Source organism: Plasmodium coatneyi, chromosome 10 (genome assembly GCF_001680005.1).
Source record: "Plasmodium coatneyi strain Hackeri chromosome 10, complete sequence".
Lineage (NCBI taxonomy): Eukaryota > Apicomplexa > Aconoidasida > Haemosporida > Plasmodiidae > Plasmodium > Plasmodium coatneyi.
Genome location: NC_033565.1, coordinates 1,011,331 through 1,029,068, shown reverse-complemented (window position 1 = coordinate 1,029,068; position 17,738 = coordinate 1,011,331). Strand labels below are relative to the sequence as shown.

Here is a 17,738-nt window from a genome sequence, read left to right as displayed (position 1 = left end):
CTTTGTTACATATGCTCAAAGTGGTTAAGGCTGGTAAAAAGGGGGCATACATTTCGACGCGGCGTCGTTTCTCAAAAAAAAAAAAAAAAATGGTATGCTAAGCCCCCGGTGCATAATGCACAATGCACCATGGCTATATTCCTCGTTGTCACATAACACGCATATCCGCAGAGGTGCCTCTCCCCGAGTAGGAAAAATGATCCCATTAAACCATCTTCAGCGAACTATGGTATATGTCCCCCCATGAAGGTGCTTCCCCCTCACGGTCACTTCCTCATGAGCAGGTTGTCAGTTGCTATTAACCCCAAGTGGGCCCTCAGCTGCTGAACGCCAAAATTCTTCAAACTGGATACATTAAATAAGTAGCTATTTATTTTCATGTCGTAGGGGGTCGTCTCCTTTTGGATACTTAACCCCTGCTTGTGCGTGCGCTCGTTAAAGCATTTGACTTTCTTCCTGTAATCGTCAATCACGGAGAGGACTTTAAACATGAGCTTGTGCAGCTCGTGTGCCTGTTCAGTTGTAAGGATGGAATGGTTGGAATGGTATAAGGTGAAAGCACGTTTTTACAGTTACATATAGGAAGTGTGTATACTTATACGAAAAAACATTCAAACGTCGCCGATGGGTGGAAGCGCTGAAAAGGTGAGAAAAGGCAAGCAGAGTTATATTACTACTCCCTTTTCACTTGACATACCTTAAGCCTATCCACCTTGGTGACGACAATTTGGAAAGGCACCCCCTTCGTTATTAGCATGTCCAGTAGGACAAAATCATGTGGAGTGAAAAACTCTGTGCATTCGATCAAGCATAAAGCGCGCTTCAAGTTGACCGCCCTCTTCAAATACTCCTCGATAAGGATGGACCAGTTGTCACGCATGTCCTTAGAAACCTTGGCGAACCCATAGCCAGGTAAGTCCACGATGGAGAGGTGATTTAGAAGGTTGAAAATGAACAAATGCCGGGTACGCCCCTGCGTGGAGGAAAATGGGGGATTTGCACACATAAAAAAAAAAAAAAAAAAAAAAAAAGGGGGTGCATACTCCAACACATCTTCATCACAAATGTTTACGTCCGCTTGGGAGCAGCTGGGACGCATAGATGGGGAGGATACTCCTGGTGGAGAGGAAGGATGGTTCTATTCAGTTCAACATCAACGGGTGAGTTTTGCATATGCCTGTGACGGGTGAATAAAATGTGCACCCCCACTTTGCATGTTTTTTTTTTGGTGTAAAATTACCGGCGTCTTTGAGGCCTGCGCGACTTCCCTATTGTTCAGCAGGGCGTTGATTAAACTCGATTTGCCGACGTTGGACCGTCCGAATATGGCTATCTGCAGTTTGGAAATTCAAAGGGGGAAAAGGGGTCCTTTTGCCGCGAGGTTAGTTTGTGCATGGTGATGAGTTTTTTTTTTTTTTTTTTCTTTTTTTTTTTTTTCCCTTTTTGGCTACCTGCGGGATGGCTGACGGCTTATACTTATGAATTGTTTGGGCTACATAAACTGGGTAGGCAATAATTTTCGAGTTGAAAATCGAGTTGCACTTTTTAATCTGCATTGGGGGGGAATTGGGTCAAGTGGCTAACTGTGATTTGTTCGTTCAGGTGCGGGTTGCTACCACTGCGGCGAAGACGTTCTCTATGGGTCGCTTTTTCCGAGTGCAACTTGTCACGTGGTGACCATGGGGGCAAGTTCGATGCGCCACAGATTGCATTTTTTTGCGAAAAAAAAGAAAAGGGAAAACGAAAAAGAAATCGCCATTCGCGCACATCACACATCAGGTTTAAGCACACTTTCGTAAGACACCATTTAGGCACATCTTATGTAAAAAATGGGATAAATTAAGCTGTTCTATGCTCTCCCCATTTGGACAAGCAAAATTTCCACGCCATCATGCGGCCGCACTTGGATGTGCTCGTTGGTATCCGCACGCACGTACATGTTTCTCATCGGTCAGCCAAAAGGGAAGCTCTTCCTCGTTTAAAAAGTTGATATTAAGGAATGGCTTTGCCAAGTACGGTGTTCCTGGTGCTGTCCAGGGGAAAACGGTGAACAGTCAAGGATGTAGAGGAGGAAGGACACAACATGCAAGGAACTATGAAAGCTCGCACTGATATGTGTATGCCTCACTATGTGCATAAATGCCTCCGCATTTTTCGCTCAGCCTCCTACGCGTAGGAGTTTACACAAATGCGCTTCTACGCAATTCCACCCATTTGAACTCATTTCCACCTACGTGCGTCTTCCTTGAAGAGGGATCGCGCAGCCGTCCTTATCATTTTAACAACGTCGGTGTTCCATCGGTAGGGGAAATATGCTCACGTGGTGGAAAAAAAAAAAGGCCATACCAATCCCGCAAGACTCACGCACAAGTGGAGCAATGACAACAGAAAGCGCGGCACGGGCACTTAAAAAAGGAGCAAAAGAAACCTACAACACATTGTTGGCAACTCCGAAAAAAAAAAAAAAAAAAAAAAAAATACTAATAAAATTACATGTATGCAGTTAAAATTTGACCAAGCGGTTTCACGCTATATTTACAGCACAAAACGGCGTGGATTTTTTTTTTTTTTTTTTTCCTTTTTTTACCTTGCCGTTCATACAAAAAAAAAAAAAAAAAAAAGAATTACCTTTCCGTAAAAATGGTAACATGGCGTTTTTCCGCTTTAAAGGAGTTAAATAAAAAACATTGCAGGTCCACTTGGTTGAAGTTTGTAAATTTGGGAGAGAGCATACAGTTATTGGATAAGCTATCAGCCAAGCAGGCAGCAACCGTGCAAACGAGTAGAGATAGTTACCGATACAGTTATAGGATAACAACGCGAAGTCGTGCGAGAGGGCTGGGAAAATGAAGCCAAGGTGAATGTCCAGGGGACGCGTAAAACACCATATTGAGGGAACGCTCGAGGGTGGCACGTTGAAGCGAGTTGCTAAGTTGGTTTCGCACTATAAATTGGTTTACTTCAAATTGGCTAGCTGCTTGGAACCACGCAAACAGATCCGCCAATTTAAAAAATCATCGAAAAAGGGAGAAAACGTAGTGAAGAAAAAAGGGCAGGAGAACACTCATCCGTGATCCCAAACGCGCTGCAAGCAGCTCACCCATTTTGGAGCTGAAGAGAAACAAAAAAAGACCCACGGGAAATAAATAAACTGAAATATCCGACACGTAGATCCCTGCACGTATATATATAGATCGTGCAATTTGAACTGAGCAGATACCCATTTTATAGGGCCCCCCGTGTTGTCAGACTTTTCTCCTCAGTACAAACGTTTCTAATGATGGAAAATGCGTGCAGTTGCAACAACTTTAAGAGGATACATTTGAGTTTTTCTTTTTTCATAGTGGGATAGGGGGAACGCACACATCGTCTGACGATATTTGCTTCCTTTGCCCCGTTTGCCCAGTTTGCCCATTTTTTCCTCCCAGGTTGAACCATTTCCTTTTATTTATTTTTTTAATAACGGGGGTGTTTAAAAATGTTACCCTTTAGGCCCCTTAGCCAGTTCGTTTTTCAGTTCCTGATCATAACGTCGACTGCTTTGGGCAAGGCCTTCATACAGGTAGGACAGACGCCATTGCGGGGGAGGGGACTCCCTAGCTCACTCAACCATGTGGGCATACATTGCACATTTGTCACACCGTGCATGTGTGCACTCGGCGATTGAATTTTCCCCGCTTAAGTTATTTCCCTTGTTGCCATTTATAACCCCCCTACAGGCGTACAAGGAAATTATAAAAAACAAGAATACGCACTTTATCAAGGAAAAGTACAGCACGTGCATGAACGTGGAGGAGGCGCTGAATATCCTGAACGTGGATAAGAGCAAAATTTGCAAAAATTTAACAAGAGAGGAATTGAATGCCCTGCGGGAGGAGATTCACAACAGACACATGATACTGAGCAAGTTGAATGAGAAGAGCGGGCCGTATAATGGCTCTGCCTACATTCAGAAGAAGGCAGAAATTGCCAGGGACGTGTTGCTGCAGAGTTTGAAGCAGCAGTGATCGTGCGTGGGTTTGTGCACATGCGCAGCCGTGCGTGCGTTTATAATGCCAGTTTGCACACCTTTTTGGCATTCCATTTTTTTCCCCCCCCCAAGTTTACTATCTTATCGCTATCATTATCGATATCGTTGTCGCTTTGTTTCTTCCCCCTCTTTGTCCCATTTTTTCACCATTCGAGCAGTTTTTCTTTTTTTTTTTTTTTTTTTTTTGTGTCCCCTCCGCAGATATGTACACACACATGCACACTTACTACATGTGTGTAATCCCCGGGCGTGTATGCCCCCCCCAACTTTTTTTTTTTTAATTAAATCCGTGTAGGAATTTGTGGTTAAGTTGTAGTTTGCCGAGCAGTTATCACCAATTTGTTTTTTATTCGTTGATCGGTTGAATCCTACTACGTTTGGAAAATTGTTGCGCGTTAAATGTAGCAGCGTGCTGTCATATGTGCAACGTTGCAAGGATTGTTCAGGTGTGAGCATGATTGACTGACTTAATTTTACGCCTTTTTTTTTTTTAAACATGTAGCATTCAGCGTACTGACCAGCGCAATGCCTGCTTATCAGCTGACGGGCCCCTTGCTGCGAATCTTCCGTGTGGGTTCCTCAAGTGGAGTGGTCGGTCCATTTTTCCGCTTCTTCAAATAACTGGCAAAAGTAATGGTGGGAATTTTCTTCACAATGGAAGCGTTTTCCTTTCCCTTGGGATATTTTGACATGAACATGTTCAGGTCGAAATTGCGTTTACATCCGTTACTGTTTATAAATCGAACTCTCCCAAAGATGTTTTTCTCGTTCCAACTTTGGTCATGGACTCCCATGATAGACCACATGATGGAAACGTACCCACTGGGCGTCTTCCCATCAATCGACAATTCGTTATTTAACTGCAAGGCGTATTTTAACGCAGTCTGCGAATTAGCTGACCAGTTCAGAATTTTTTTCGCCCAGTAAACTTTTAAAAATTCATGCATTATTCCTTCATTGGTAAGTTGTAGTTGGCAACAATTCCACATGTCACTATGCGTCTTGGCACTCCTGAAGTCTTCATAGTCGTACAAATACTCCCTCTTATCTGCGTCGTGTTTTTTCAAACTTTCCTTTGCCCAGTCTTTTCCACCTTCGAAGTTGTCATAATTTTTGTTATAGTAGCAGTAATTGTCGGCCAATTCTTTGCGCATGATAAAATCGTCGCTGAAGGATTCTTTTCCGCTTACTGCATTTATGGACGGGTTGCTGTACGCGTGTTTGTGCACCTCCAGGACGCACCTACAGGGGGGAAAAACGTAAAACATGAAACGTAAAACATAAAACGGGTGACAAATCTGCTTGTAAAACAAGCAATCGAATGGGCTACACGGCACCAGCGCAGCAGATCGTACAGTCCACTTGCTGGGCACTCCACGCTGCTTCCACGCCGCTTCCGCGCCGTTTCCACGTTGCACCCGTGCCCGTTTTGTTTTCCGTACCTCTGGGCAGATATGACCCCCAAGTTAACATACGGCAGCAACACACTGCCGGCGTCGCTGTTGGGGTCGTTCCTCTTCACGTTGTACTTATCCAACACCTTCCTACAAAAATCGCTGAGCAATTCCTGTGCCTTTTTTTCCGTGAGGACAAAATTGGGAACCTCCGCACAAGTGTTGGACACGCTGAGTTTGCTCATCACCTCGTCTATGTCAAACGGGTCCGGGAATTTTAAATTCTGCTCAAAAGGTTCTATCGATACGTATTCAGTTAGGAAGGTTGGTAGGAGAGCCTGTATCTTTGGCTTGATTGTCCTCACTGAGCATTCCTCTACTTTGGAGGTGACCCACATGGGGACAATATTGTGTGAATCTACTTGGAACATTTTAACCTTCCTCTTGTTACACAAATGAGACAGCGACTTAATGAATGCCTTCTCCTCATTCAACACATGCAGATCACACGTGATTACTTTTACTTGATGCGTTTTTATGAATTCACTAAACTCATCTATCATGTAGAGAGGTAAGAGGTAGAAGGGGATGTTCACTTGCTTCAGTGCATGCTCTAAATTCTTTAGAACCTTCAACTTTGTGTGAATAAATCGGTTCGTTACTTTTTCTTTCCTGTTTAGACATGTGCAGGCGATGAGGGCGAACCCCTTCTTTTTGGCCATCTCATATGCGTATGTCAGTGACCAGTTGTCGTTCACGCGGAAGTCCCTCGTTAGCAACAGGAGTAGAGTGTCCTTCTTCTCATTCACTGGGTTCGGAAGGTTAGATGTTGCATTGGTAGCATCTGTTCCTTCCCCTTTGATGCTACACTTCGGTCCTACTACTGCACCTCCTCCATCGTCACCGGTAGAACCCCTCGGGTTGGCGGCATCTGCCCCTCCACTGCTTTCAGTCCCGCTTTCAAAGGAGGTCAAGCACCGTACCCTCTTCACCAAAATTGTCATTTTTTTCTCTCGCGATGTTTCATATGGGTTCCTTTTCCGTTTGTCTTCACTCCCCCTCAGATGCACAGATGGTAAACTCGTTTTGCTTCTGCATCCGTGGAGAGTCCATGGGGGCACCTTCTTTAGTGAGGCGCACTTTCCGCGGTTCAACGAGAGGGTGCTCGCGGGGCCACTTTGCCGGAGGTGCGGCGCGACGGTTGGTGCATAATGCAGTGTTGATTTGGGTGCAGATTTTTGTGCCAATTTTGAGGTCAATTTTGGGGCCCATTTTGATGTCGATCTTGGAGCAGAATTGGGCGAGAAGCCTACTGAGCTGTTTGGGGGGCCACCGCGGCTTTGCGTTAACCCGTTTGGGGTGCACGTCGAGCCATTTTTACTTCCTAGGGAGGCATCCTTGCCACTAACTGGGTCACTCCTACCTGTCACTTCTCCCTTTTTGCCCCCCGTTTCTTGCATCAGTTTGGTTAGTTTTTCTGGCTTTGACCTTTCCTCCCCATTTGATGTTTCCTCCTTGTTCGTGTCCATTTTAGACGCAGGTCCTTCTCCGGCTATCCATAGCGGGTCATCACTTGGCGCTTTCTTCACGAAGGCCTCTTCATCCAGATTTGCACTTTTGCTGTCTGGTCGCTCAGGTCGATTCATTTTTGCATTCTCTGTGTTCGTCTTTCCTTCGTCGACGTCACTTGTTCGGTTCTTCAGCACATCTTCTGTTTTTTTTTTTTCTTTCTCTTCCGTGATTGTTATATTACCTGTTGGCACTTCTTGTTGGAGGGGTTGTTTCTTTTGGTGCGTTTCACCATGGGGGTCAGTTGGACATCCTTCACTGTGCACGTTTGGTTCTTTGTTCCGTTCACTGACCAGCAGGGTTCCCTTCCCTTGGTCGTTCATAATCCCCCCTGGTTGGTTCATTTTGTTTTCCCTTCCGTGTAGGATGGTCAGATAGCGCTGCTTTCACCAAAAAGTTCCTTCACTTTTATCTCACAGGGTAAACTTCCCCTAGTGCCTGCACATGCACGGGCTCACTCCTGTGGTTAACAAATCCTCTAGTTAACTGGTACACCACTTGGTTGTGCCTCACAGATGCTATCATACAACGGGAAGAAAACTCCTCCTCACACGTGAGAGCAACCACACACAAAAGGAAAGGGGGTAAAGGTGCTTCCTGACAAGGGGAAATATTGTTCTGTTAAAAATGTGCAGACAGTAGGCTCATCATCGTGAGAGCCACCCTTCTCTCCGTTTGTATGCCTTTCGTGTGGCTCCCTTTTTGCTAACCAATTTGAAAAGAGCGTTCTTACACTTGCACACCAGCTTGGGGATTATTCCCTTTCTCATTTCAAACACACGCGGTAGGTATCAATTTAAAAGAAAAAAATAAAATAAAATAAAATAAAATAAAATAAAATAATAGTAAGCAAGTATGCACAGGAACAGGAAGGAGGGTGAAGGAAAAGGTGAACAGGTCAGAGGAAATAAAGTTGGCAAAATTGCCCTTCCATACTGAACCAGTAATTATCGCAACAGGAAAAAAAAAAAATGTGTGAATCGTTTGGGGCGACCTTTTTCCCCATTCAACTTGTTCCGTTTTTATCAGGATCCCCCAGGGAGTATGACACCTCATTGTGCACATTCCACGGAGCAACTCGGGTGAACAAGAAATTCGGTGAACAGAAAATAGGGCGAACAACTGGAGGGGGCAAAAAGAGAGCAAAAAAAAAAAAATGCGGCGAATGGAAGGGAAAGCAGTCGAAGTGAGGCACGACTTCACAGCTTTGCAAATTCACCTCTGTTTGCTCCTCAACCGCCCGAACGAAGGTCGCCAAGCTTTGCTAATCTTATAGAACGCTAACCGGCGTCCTAATCCATCCCAACACACTACCCAATTGACTACACAATGTGAGAGATCACAGGATAATTTTCTTTTTTTTTTTTTTTTCACAACAAAAAGAAGGGAACGCTGCAACGTAGCGTGTTGCTATGTAAGCAGTGAAGAGGTGGTCATAGTAACCATGGGACCATCCGGGAACGGACCCCACACAGGTGGAAGGTCTACTATGATCATGGGAAGGAACGCTCATATAATGCCGCCCCTGGACCTTTGCGCAGTTCGGCTAAGTGAGGCAATCAGGGTAACCTAGTCAACCGATACAATAGAGGTGGACAAAATGGACACACCCGGGGAGAGGGCCGATCTGCCAAGTGTCATGAAGGAAGAGCCCCTTCCGTTAGGGAAGACTACAAATTAGACACCCCCTTGAAGAGGTCCACCGTGAGAACATTATAACAACCCTACATGTGATGGAAGGTAGGAGGAGCCGCCCGCATTTCACTTCTCATAAATGGGGAATGGATGTGGACGCATAACAGCTCGTTTGAGTTGCCCCACCCAGCTAGCATTAAAAAGAAGTGGCGAAATGGATGCATCCAAACGGAGGCACACTTTGTCTGGTCAACAGTGTGACAAATGCCCCACTTTTTTTTTTTTATATACGTGTGTAAGTATGTCCTTCAACGTTAGCTTTGTCATCGTTTGTTTGGTATGCACCGAGTTGGGTTGATGAGGAAAAAAATCACCTGACTTGTCAGGTAAAATGGGGGATGGTCAGGTGAAGGGCAAAAAAGGTTGACCACCTTCAAGCGGACCTTTAATTACAGCAGCTCCACATCCACAGAGGAGTACATACAATGGGGTGTATCCTGTAAAAGTAAATTTTCCCTGTGGGAATGTGTTCCCCTGTAGAGCCTTTTTTAACCCCATCCACCCATCCGTTACGTGTTGCTGCCCTGTATATACACCTGTCGAGTTACCCTTCCAAAGCCAACCAACCGGGATATGCATACACAGGTGAGCTTTTTTTGTTTCACCTGGTCTATCTGAGTGAGGTTTACCTAAATTGCCGATCTTCACATGGTTTGCGCGTTGAGTTGGGGTCTGCCTGTGTGCTCACGACATCGAAAGGTACGGCCTACTCCGTTTCGTTTTGTTTCCTTTTATTAATTTATTTTATTTATTTTTTTTTTTTTTTTGAAAGACGCATAGGAATATGGTCCCTCCACGAAAGAGCACGCACGACTTGCGCTTCTCTGCCGTTCATTCGCGTATTCTATCCTTCGATAGGGGTTTCCTTTTCTTTCTTCTCGCGAAGAACATTTTCTTTTTTCCAACTAAGGTGGTATCCCTGCGGAACGACCTCGATTGGGAAGGAAGGAGTGTGTAAGGAACGGATCGGAGCGAAAGAGGGGGACAAAAAAAATAATGACACGCCCTGCTGACCCGTTGACGGTGCACGCGTAGTGGCAGCCAAGAGGTACAATCACCCACGTGTATACAACTGCATGCAATCGTAGTCACAAAAAAAAGCAGTTACAGTTACACACACAACTGCACAATATATATATATATATATATAGTATAGGTGCCCCGTTAGCAAAATGGCTGCTCTGGGTTCGCTGGTCGGCCTCCTCCTATGGGTGTGCATAGCGTGCAGGGGGGCACGTGCATTTTACTTTAACGTGGAAAATGAGCTAATATCCAAGGACACCAATATGAAGCAGTGCTATCTGGAGCACTTTGTTCATTTCAAAGGGGAAGTTGTGCAGGTATGTCTGGACAAGGTACCCTCCGGTGTAGTGAATAAATACAACATCCTGATTAGCTCCTACGGGGAAGACAAGAAGTGGAACCTGCAAAGCAAAGTCCTCGATAGTTATACGTCAAAGCTGCTCAGATATTTCTACAGTTTCACAAATGACGAACAGCTAGTCGTCGTCTTCTGCTTCAACAAAAGTCTCTCAAACCAACCATACGAATGTTTCAGAAGCATCACTAACGATTTAAAGACGTTGCAAACAGACAAGATACAAATAGATTTGCGCATGTTCGAACCGTCCTCCTTCAGTGACTACGCACTGAACTCCTTCGACCTCTTCGGCGTGGGTCACTTCCTAATTTGCGGCGTCAACAATAAGCGTAACTCCAGACCGAATGTAGGGTTGCTCGTCATCTGCCATGCCAGCTCCGATGGGGGATTCACCTGGGGGTAAGCAGCAACCAGACGGTAGCCAGTGCTGCGTAGACTGTGCCACACTTAACCGTTACTTGATCCACGTTACTCATTCCACCGTTACTTGTTCCACCGTTACTTGTTCCACCGTTACTTGATCCACGTTACTTGTTCCACGTTACTTGTTCCCCCCCTCTCATTTGCAACCACGTTGTGTTTTTCCCAGGAAGAGGCTCCACTTCTACCACCCCAACATGGACAAGCACACGACGTATGAAAGTCTCGTGCCGAAGATCAGCGGAAACGAAATCGGCTTCCAGTATCTGGCCTCCAAGGTATCCCTCACAAAGTACTTTAAGTGCTACTACAAGAAGGATCACGACTTTGAGTGCCAAGACGTTAACCTGGTGAGGGAACAAAGTTACCTTTGGGACATTGCCAAACTTAGGGGTTACTACATTTCCCCCTTGTCTGACGGGAAGGTTCCTCCGTGCACATTATACTACATGTATAATAACACCTACTTGATGCCGTTGGAAGTGCCAAAAAGTATTGGAACAGAGTACCACCGAGGAAAGCTGTTCCAACTGGACAGTAAGAGGTTGATCTATAACTATGCTAATGAGAAGGAAACCTACACGTATGTGTTGTCCCACACGGGGACAGTCAAGAACTGCACCCTCATGTATATAAAAAGGGACTACATGAATGCAGGATTTGTGAAACGAGGCAACAATTACTACTGTGATGTAAACTACGACGACTTAACCGTCGAAGGGGAGGACCGATTCTTCACCGTCAGCATATACAACGGAGTCAGACAAGACATACGAAAATGCTTCTACCTGAAATACGACAACATGTTAGAACCCGTAAATATAGTGCACAAAATAGATAGCGTCTATGAGTACAGCAACTTTTCCCTCTACACTTTATTCATCAAAAAGGATATAGAAAAATATTTTCTAAAAGATATGACCCTGCAATGCTACCTAGGAGAAGACTTCTACCTCTCTCTAAACATTAACTTTAAGAGAAATTTCATTTTAGACAACACAGATGTGAACCAATCTGTTGTAAACCTCTACCCAAACAATATTATATACTTTAAACTACCAGATGCACGCTCTCAAAACCTGATCAGAACCGTTTCTTTCCCTCCTAACACTAGATACATTAAGGTAGACGACTTCTACTACATTTTTAAGCTTCCTTCTTTTATTCCCGCCCAGTCTTCTACACAGATGCTTTTCCTTAGTAACAATGGGTCACAGAAAACGCAGAACAAAAGTGTGACTTTCCATGCAGGGGGGGTACAAGAACAAATCTTGGGGGTGGACTTTTCTAGGAAAACTAAAGTCTGTGCATATGCCGGGGTTGACAGTAACTGCGATAAGGTAAAGGTTAGGGGGAATAAAGTTACCGTCACTGTTAACATGGGGGTGGCAACTGAACAAGCAACTACGCAAATCACCCTGGGTCTCATCTGCCCCGTTAACAAGAAAAACAAGAACACCTGCTTCAACGAAATTTACGATAAAAAGAAAAAAGTTTTCATTCGGGATCACCTAAAAGACAGCAAGGGCTTCCTCACCATATATCCGAAAACCTACGTCCACATGCCCACCCCAGGGGACGAAGTCTTCGAGGAGTCCATTCTCGTCTTGACGCCTCAGTTTATCGACCTCTACAATAGCAACCCATCCAAGTATAACAACTCCTTCCTCTGCAAGTGCTACGCGAATAATAGGGCTTATGAAGTCACCTTCAGCTTCGCCTAACCTGAGGTGTGCCGACCAAGGGGGAATTGCCTCACGCGCAATCCACGCCGTAAAAATTTTTTTTTTTTTTTCTACACACATGGAAAGTGTACTTACACGCCACTTTTTCGTGTCACCCAGAACAGGTCCCAACACACACGCGAGAGGCAACTTCGCGGGACGCCCGTAATTTCGCCTCCATAGCAATTTAATCACCACGTAAGATGAACGGACAATCGAACGGGCGAGCTTCCACCACTGAGCTTTGCCGAGCAGGTTTGCTGGCTTGTGGAAAATATCACCGTGTGGATTTGCCGAGGTGGCTAATTAATCCTAAGGGGAGATCTCCCCTGTAAATTCATCACCCACCGAATGGGAACCAACTTCGCATTCACAAATAAGTTTTAACGGGGAAAACAATAGCTATGCTCCCGATCCGCGTTTACAAAAAAAAAAAAAAAAAAATACACTATACGTGTGCACGCCTAGGCCTACACAACAATATGTGCAACTATTTGCATGTAGCACTCTGCCGTGCAAGGGCACTTCTCTTTCCTTGGTAGACTTATTTTTATATGCTTATGGGGGCGCACAGAAGGCGCAGCGAACACATTTAAAAGGGAAAAAAAAAAAAAAAAAAAAATTAACTTCATCAATGGGGGGGATTTACTATTAAACTAAGAGTGGTTGCTCATCGCCCGTGCGGACTTTCACAAACGGGGTCGACTGGTCAGTTGGAGTGTCTCCCTAGAAATAACAGTAGCAAATTTGGTGGGTGCACGTCGACCGGGGGGGCAGTGTGCCACCTCACGCAGCGGGGTAGATACGACTCCGTTCGGCACGCATCTGGTTCACCATGTTGCCCCCTCAACAGGAGCAGAGCGCGCCCGGGCTGTGGTCCTCGCCAGACAACTTCACCTTGGATTGCTGCACCCCCAGTGAGGAGACGTTCTTCTTCTTTTTCTTTTTAATCAGCTCCTCAGTTATCATCGTAAAAGCCAACTCAACATTCGTAGCGTCTTTGGCAGACGTTTCTATAAAAGGAATACCTAACTCCTTCGCTTTGTTTTCTCCTTCCGTGGTGGTGATCTCCATTTCGTCTTTGCAGTCTGACTTATTTCCAACGAGCAGTTTGCACGTCTCCTCAGTTGTGTATTTGTTTATTTCGTTTATCCATTCCTTTATGTGAAGGAAGGAGTTCCTATCGGTCGTGTCGTAAATTATTATTATTCCATCGGCTCCTCTATAATAAGCTGACGTGATGGTCCTGAAACGCTCCTGTCCCGCTGTGTCCCATATTTGTAGCTTTACCATTTTATCTCCCACTTTTATTCTCCTAAAACGGAAGTCCACTCCGATCGTGGTTATGTAGCTTTCTGTGAAGTGGTCATCTGAAAAGCGTAACAGGATACATGACTTCCCCACCCCACTGTCTCCAATGAGAATTATCTTATACAGGTAGTCGTAGTCCCGTGACCTGTGCTCGTTCATCTTGTTCCTCTTTTGGGGGGGTAACTGCTTGATTGAAAATGGCACGGCGTACCAGGGGGGGAGTATATACCCACGTTATGTGCACGTATGCTCGTCCTCCCCTGGCCACTTCACCGTTTTACCGCTAACACAACTGAGTGGTTTGCGTAACACATCCTTCCGCCGATGAGCGCTTCTTCGTCGAGCCTCAACGTTGCAAATAATCACGGCAGGGGTTCTTCCTTTGGTGAAAAGTGGAGCAGGATGACTAGCTTAAGCGACAAAAAAAAACGTGCACGCTGTTGGTATAATGCGCGCGTTGAACGAGTATGCTACACTTGGTGTTGCTTCCCTTTTACTACTTCACCCTTGTGTGTTTTTTTTTTTTTTTTTTTTTTTTACATGAACCGTTCAGGCAAAATTGCGCCGAAGCCGGTTTGAGAAAGACTGAACAAGGCGCAATTTTGCCTGAACGGTTCATGTAAAAAAAAAAAAAAAAAAAAAAAAAAGTACAATGCAATGGAGCGATGAAGGAAATACCTGCACGCGAAGTTGCGCACCATTCGCATGTCACTCTGCAAAAATAACATGTTATATTTTTGTGCCCAACTGGGATTGTGGAAAATGCTCAGGGGTTCCTTCCCTTTTTCGTCCGCTTATCCATTTGACCACTCTCACACGACGTGACCTCCCTTTTATGAAGTCACCCAAGTAGGCAAAACCCCTACTCTACAAGAAGCCTGTCAACCCAATTGGGAAGATAAAAAGGGGTAGCCCCCATTTACACCAAATAGGATAGGTACCAAGTACAATTACCCCCTCGTAAGGGAAAGCTTAACTCTGCGTCGCCGAAGGGGATAGGTGATGCTACACGTTGTGAAGTAGTTAGGGGGATGCCCCATGGAAGGGCAAGCAAATGAAGAAACAAATGCAAGGCGAACGTATGTACCCATGTGGACCCGACCCCATCACGCAGAAACCTCCGCAACGTAAAAAATGGAGAGAGGACATTTTTACTTAAAAGAACAACTGGAGAATGACCAGTTTAACAGGAGCATACAAGAGGAGTACAAGCAAAGGTTTGGAATAGCTACTAAAAATGATGACCATGTGGAGGAGACCTTGGTGGATGCTCCTTCCAGAAGGGGTGCCCCCACCGAAGCGAAGAAACCACCCCTGCAGAAGTACGTTTCCCCATTTATCGACTTAGGAAAAAGATTCTACTCCTCTCTGACGTTGTTCTACGAACCCAAGTTAATCCACTTGTCCATTTTGTTAACGACCCTGTGGGCTTTTAAAAGCATTAAGTGCATTAACCAGTTGCTTATCCATAAGTATGCCGACCTGCACTATCAAATAACTCGTCCCGACTCACTCAGGAGTAGGTACAAAGCATTCAAGGTGTTAGCCCTAGGGGGGTCTGTTCTCCCTGGATGCTTTATCGGTTTTAGTCTGTATGATTTCTACTGGGGAAGGACCAACTCGGTTCTCATTCCAAAAAACGAGGGGTCCTCCCCGGGGAAGAATGCTTCTCCTCTTATCCCATACACCCTACGGAGGGACATATCGAGAAAGGTTAGTCTGGGCGCATCAACGCATCGAAGCATGACGTGAATACACGTAGGCATAGGCCCAGTTAGAGACACACGTGCAAACGTGTATACACCCTTGTCTGTTCCCCCACCGTTTGCAGATGCGCCTGCTGAAGGAGAAAACCCTCTTCTTCGCGAAGGACCTGGCCGAGAATAACAACTTGAAAAGGTTATCCAAGGAATACCACAGAAGCCTCGACCGGCGTCTGCATGGCCTCAGCGTAAAGAAGGACCCGATGGAATAACCTGCTCCCTGTGACACAGTATCACACCAACAGGATGACACATCTATACGTCTATACTTTTTTTGTTTCATGTGGTTGCACTTTTTTCGTTGTCCATGCCCCGTTTGATATCCTTTGCCATTTGTTTTAGATGCTCCGTTCCGGAGAGCTGTGCCCCTAAAAGGGAGGAAAAGTGGGCGTCGATAAAAAGACGCTCATATGCCAGAGGTGTCACCACGACGCCTACTACAACTGCTTCTACTGATACTACTTCTGCGTGTTTATTCCTTTTATGGTCACCTACCCAAGTGGGAAGAAAAGTTATACGGCTGAGACGGGACAACACGACTGCCCTTCCGGTAGATGCAGTCGAAGTCCCCAACTCGGTCCGTCTCCGGTAAGTTGTACCCCTCTAAGTTAATTAAACTCATCAGCTCATCCAGCATGTTAAACTTAAGTGTGTAATCTTCCTTCGTGTTGGCCGAGAGAGAAGGAGAGGAGTTCACCTCGATGAGCCATGGCTTTAAATTGCTATCGATGAGGATATCGAATCCGTACAGCTCAAAGCAGTGTCTGTCATTTATTATAATTTTGTGAACCGCTAGAAACGACTGAATTATGCAGTTTTCTATGTCCCTGATTAACGTGCCGATTCGGTCACTTCCATATCGACTAATCAGGTAGAGAAATAACTCTCTCACGAACCATTTACCTCCCACGGTGTCATCATACCCTTCTGCATTTTTTTGTATAGACACATTCGTTAAGTGCATCGTAATATCGGTCATGTTGTTTTTTTCGTTTTTAAAATAAGTGTGTGAAAATCTAGCGAAGCCACTCCTGTAGAGGTATATGGTCAGGGGGGAGTAGGACACGATCAGCACGTAGAGGCGGATATCAAACTTCTTGCCACCGATGAGGAGCGGGTTCGGGATATACTCCTGCACGATGTACTGCTCTGGGCGGTCTCCTCGGTCTGCTTCTTTGTCTGCTTCTGTTGGCTTATCCACTTCGGCAACTTTGCTTCTGTGAGGGTCTTTTCCCCGATCGGGTGATCTTCCCACTTCGAATGCTTTGTTTCGGTCCACGTCTTTCCCCCTACCGACGCTCCAACTCTTTATCTGGGATATTTTGTTGAACAGGAAGATCCCCTTGCCCTGGGACTTCCCAATCGGCTTCATAATCCACGTGCGGTTGCCCCGTCGCTTGTATTCCTCGAGGAACAATTTGTATTCAAGTGGAAGGACGAACGTTACGGGGGTTATGTCTATCAGTTTTAGCTCTTCCTCATTTTTCACCTTCTCATTTTGCTTCTTCAGCCTCTTCATGTTTTTCGCCAGCAGGTCCTTCCGGGTTAGCTGCAACGGAGGCGTGAAAAGGAAAACAATAGGGTGATTGCGCCAAATGATGGTATTACGTGAAACAATGCAGTAACACACGACACACAGGCCTACTACGATCATGGAGTGGACACTTAAACTAGCTAGTTGCAACAACGCATGTAGTAGACGCCCCACCTCGTAGTAGTTCCTAAAATGGTTGACGTATTGATTGTTCCTCAGGGATAGCGTGTCGTACACCTCGTTTATCCAGTCCTTCTCCGACCAGCACATGTTCCAGTCGGTTTCGCTGTTGGGGGGGAAGGCAAAGTGGACAGATATATAATGCAGTTGCCCTTGGGGGGGAAGAGAAGAGCTACACGAAGCGGCGTTGTTGGTAAAGCGGCACTCCCTTACTGCGTGGTGAGCTCCCATTTTCTATGCAGGAACAAATCGTAGATTGTGTTACGAAAGTCGGTTCGGAACTTTATCACCCTGAGGGGGGGGGAACGTCGTAGTGGAAGCGGGACAACATCGTGGAGGGTCTACCAGCTGGGCTGGACACGCATTTACGTGCATTGAACCAAAGGGGTGGTAGACAAAACTGCTGTGTGCACATTGCACATGCAGACAGGTCTGGCAGAGATGGCTTGTCAGTACTTGTTCGATGGAAACAACTCACGGAAGTGCACAGACATTTTGCGTTTCCCCGGATGGTCTGGTTCAGGCGCAGCGGAAGGGATGTTACGAATGGGAAAGAATTTAAAAAAAAAAAAAAAAATCCTTCTACATTTTGTGGGCACACATTGGACGCTTATACAAAGGGGGGACACTACAGTTGGTGATGCCTTTCCCACGTGGAAGGATTCCTGACAGATGGAAGTCGGCACAATAGTTTCCGTTTCGCCACTCCACCGCAAAAAAGACGGAAGGGCTCCCCC

The 17,738-nt window shown here is 45.6% G+C and overlaps 7 protein-coding genes across 7 annotated transcripts; 3 read left to right on the top strand and 4 right to left on the bottom strand.

The window, feature by feature from the left end:
* Positions 1–266: 266 nt before the first annotated feature.
* Positions 267–2,277, bottom strand: PCOAH_00030300 (GTP-binding protein; the record flags this gene model as incomplete). Its single annotated transcript, XM_020059831.1, has 6 exons — positions 267–512; positions 698–973; positions 1,241–1,333; positions 1,452–1,550; positions 1,938–2,029; positions 2,235–2,277. 6 exons carry the CDS (start codon positions 2,275–2,277, stop codon positions 267–269), a joined length of 849 nt encoding a protein of 282 aa, XP_019915314.1.
* A 1,201-nt stretch (positions 2,278–3,478) lies between these two features.
* Positions 3,479–4,007, top strand: PCOAH_00030290 (Uncharacterized protein; the record flags this gene model as incomplete). The annotated part of the gene is made up of 2 exons (XM_020059830.1): positions 3,479–3,562; positions 3,720–4,007. 2 exons carry the CDS (start codon positions 3,479–3,481, stop codon positions 4,005–4,007), a joined length of 372 nt encoding a protein of 123 aa, XP_019915243.1.
* Positions 4,008–4,566: 559 nt separating this feature from the next.
* Positions 4,567–7,337, bottom strand: PCOAH_00030280 (the record flags this gene model as incomplete). The annotated part of the gene is made up of 2 exons (XM_020059829.1): positions 4,567–5,272; positions 5,473–7,337. The coding sequence occupies 2 exons, from the start codon at positions 7,335–7,337 to the stop codon at positions 4,567–4,569; spliced, it is 2,571 nt and encodes an 856-aa protein (XP_019915344.1).
* Positions 7,338–9,860: 2,523 nt separating this feature from the next.
* Positions 9,861–12,213, top strand: PCOAH_00030270 (Uncharacterized protein; the record flags this gene model as incomplete). The annotated part of the gene is made up of 2 exons (XM_020059828.1): positions 9,861–10,468; positions 10,659–12,213. 2 exons carry the CDS (start codon positions 9,861–9,863, stop codon positions 12,211–12,213), a joined length of 2,163 nt encoding a protein of 720 aa, XP_019915445.1.
* An 846-nt stretch (positions 12,214–13,059) lies between these two features.
* PCOAH_00030260 (Rab1 protein) lies at positions 13,060–13,683 on the bottom strand (the record flags this gene model as incomplete). The annotated part of the gene is made up of 1 exon (XM_020059827.1): positions 13,060–13,683. The coding sequence occupies one exon, from the start codon at positions 13,681–13,683 to the stop codon at positions 13,060–13,062; it is 624 nt and encodes a 207-aa protein (XP_019915192.1).
* Positions 13,684–14,658: 975 nt separating this feature from the next.
* On the top strand, positions 14,659–15,499 carry PCOAH_00030250 (Uncharacterized protein; the record flags this gene model as incomplete). The annotated part of the gene is made up of 2 exons (XM_020059826.1): positions 14,659–15,237; positions 15,356–15,499. The coding sequence occupies 2 exons, from the start codon at positions 14,659–14,661 to the stop codon at positions 15,497–15,499; spliced, it is 723 nt and encodes a 240-aa protein (XP_019915289.1).
* A 67-nt stretch (positions 15,500–15,566) lies between these two features.
* PCOAH_00030240 (Uncharacterized protein) lies at positions 15,567–17,495 on the bottom strand (the record flags this gene model as incomplete). Its single annotated transcript, XM_020059825.1, has 5 exons — positions 15,567–15,655; positions 15,783–16,836; positions 16,996–17,107; positions 17,215–17,292; positions 17,458–17,495. 5 exons carry the CDS (start codon positions 17,493–17,495, stop codon positions 15,567–15,569), a joined length of 1,371 nt encoding a protein of 456 aa, XP_019915397.1.
* Between the last annotated feature and the right edge of the window lie 243 nt (positions 17,496–17,738).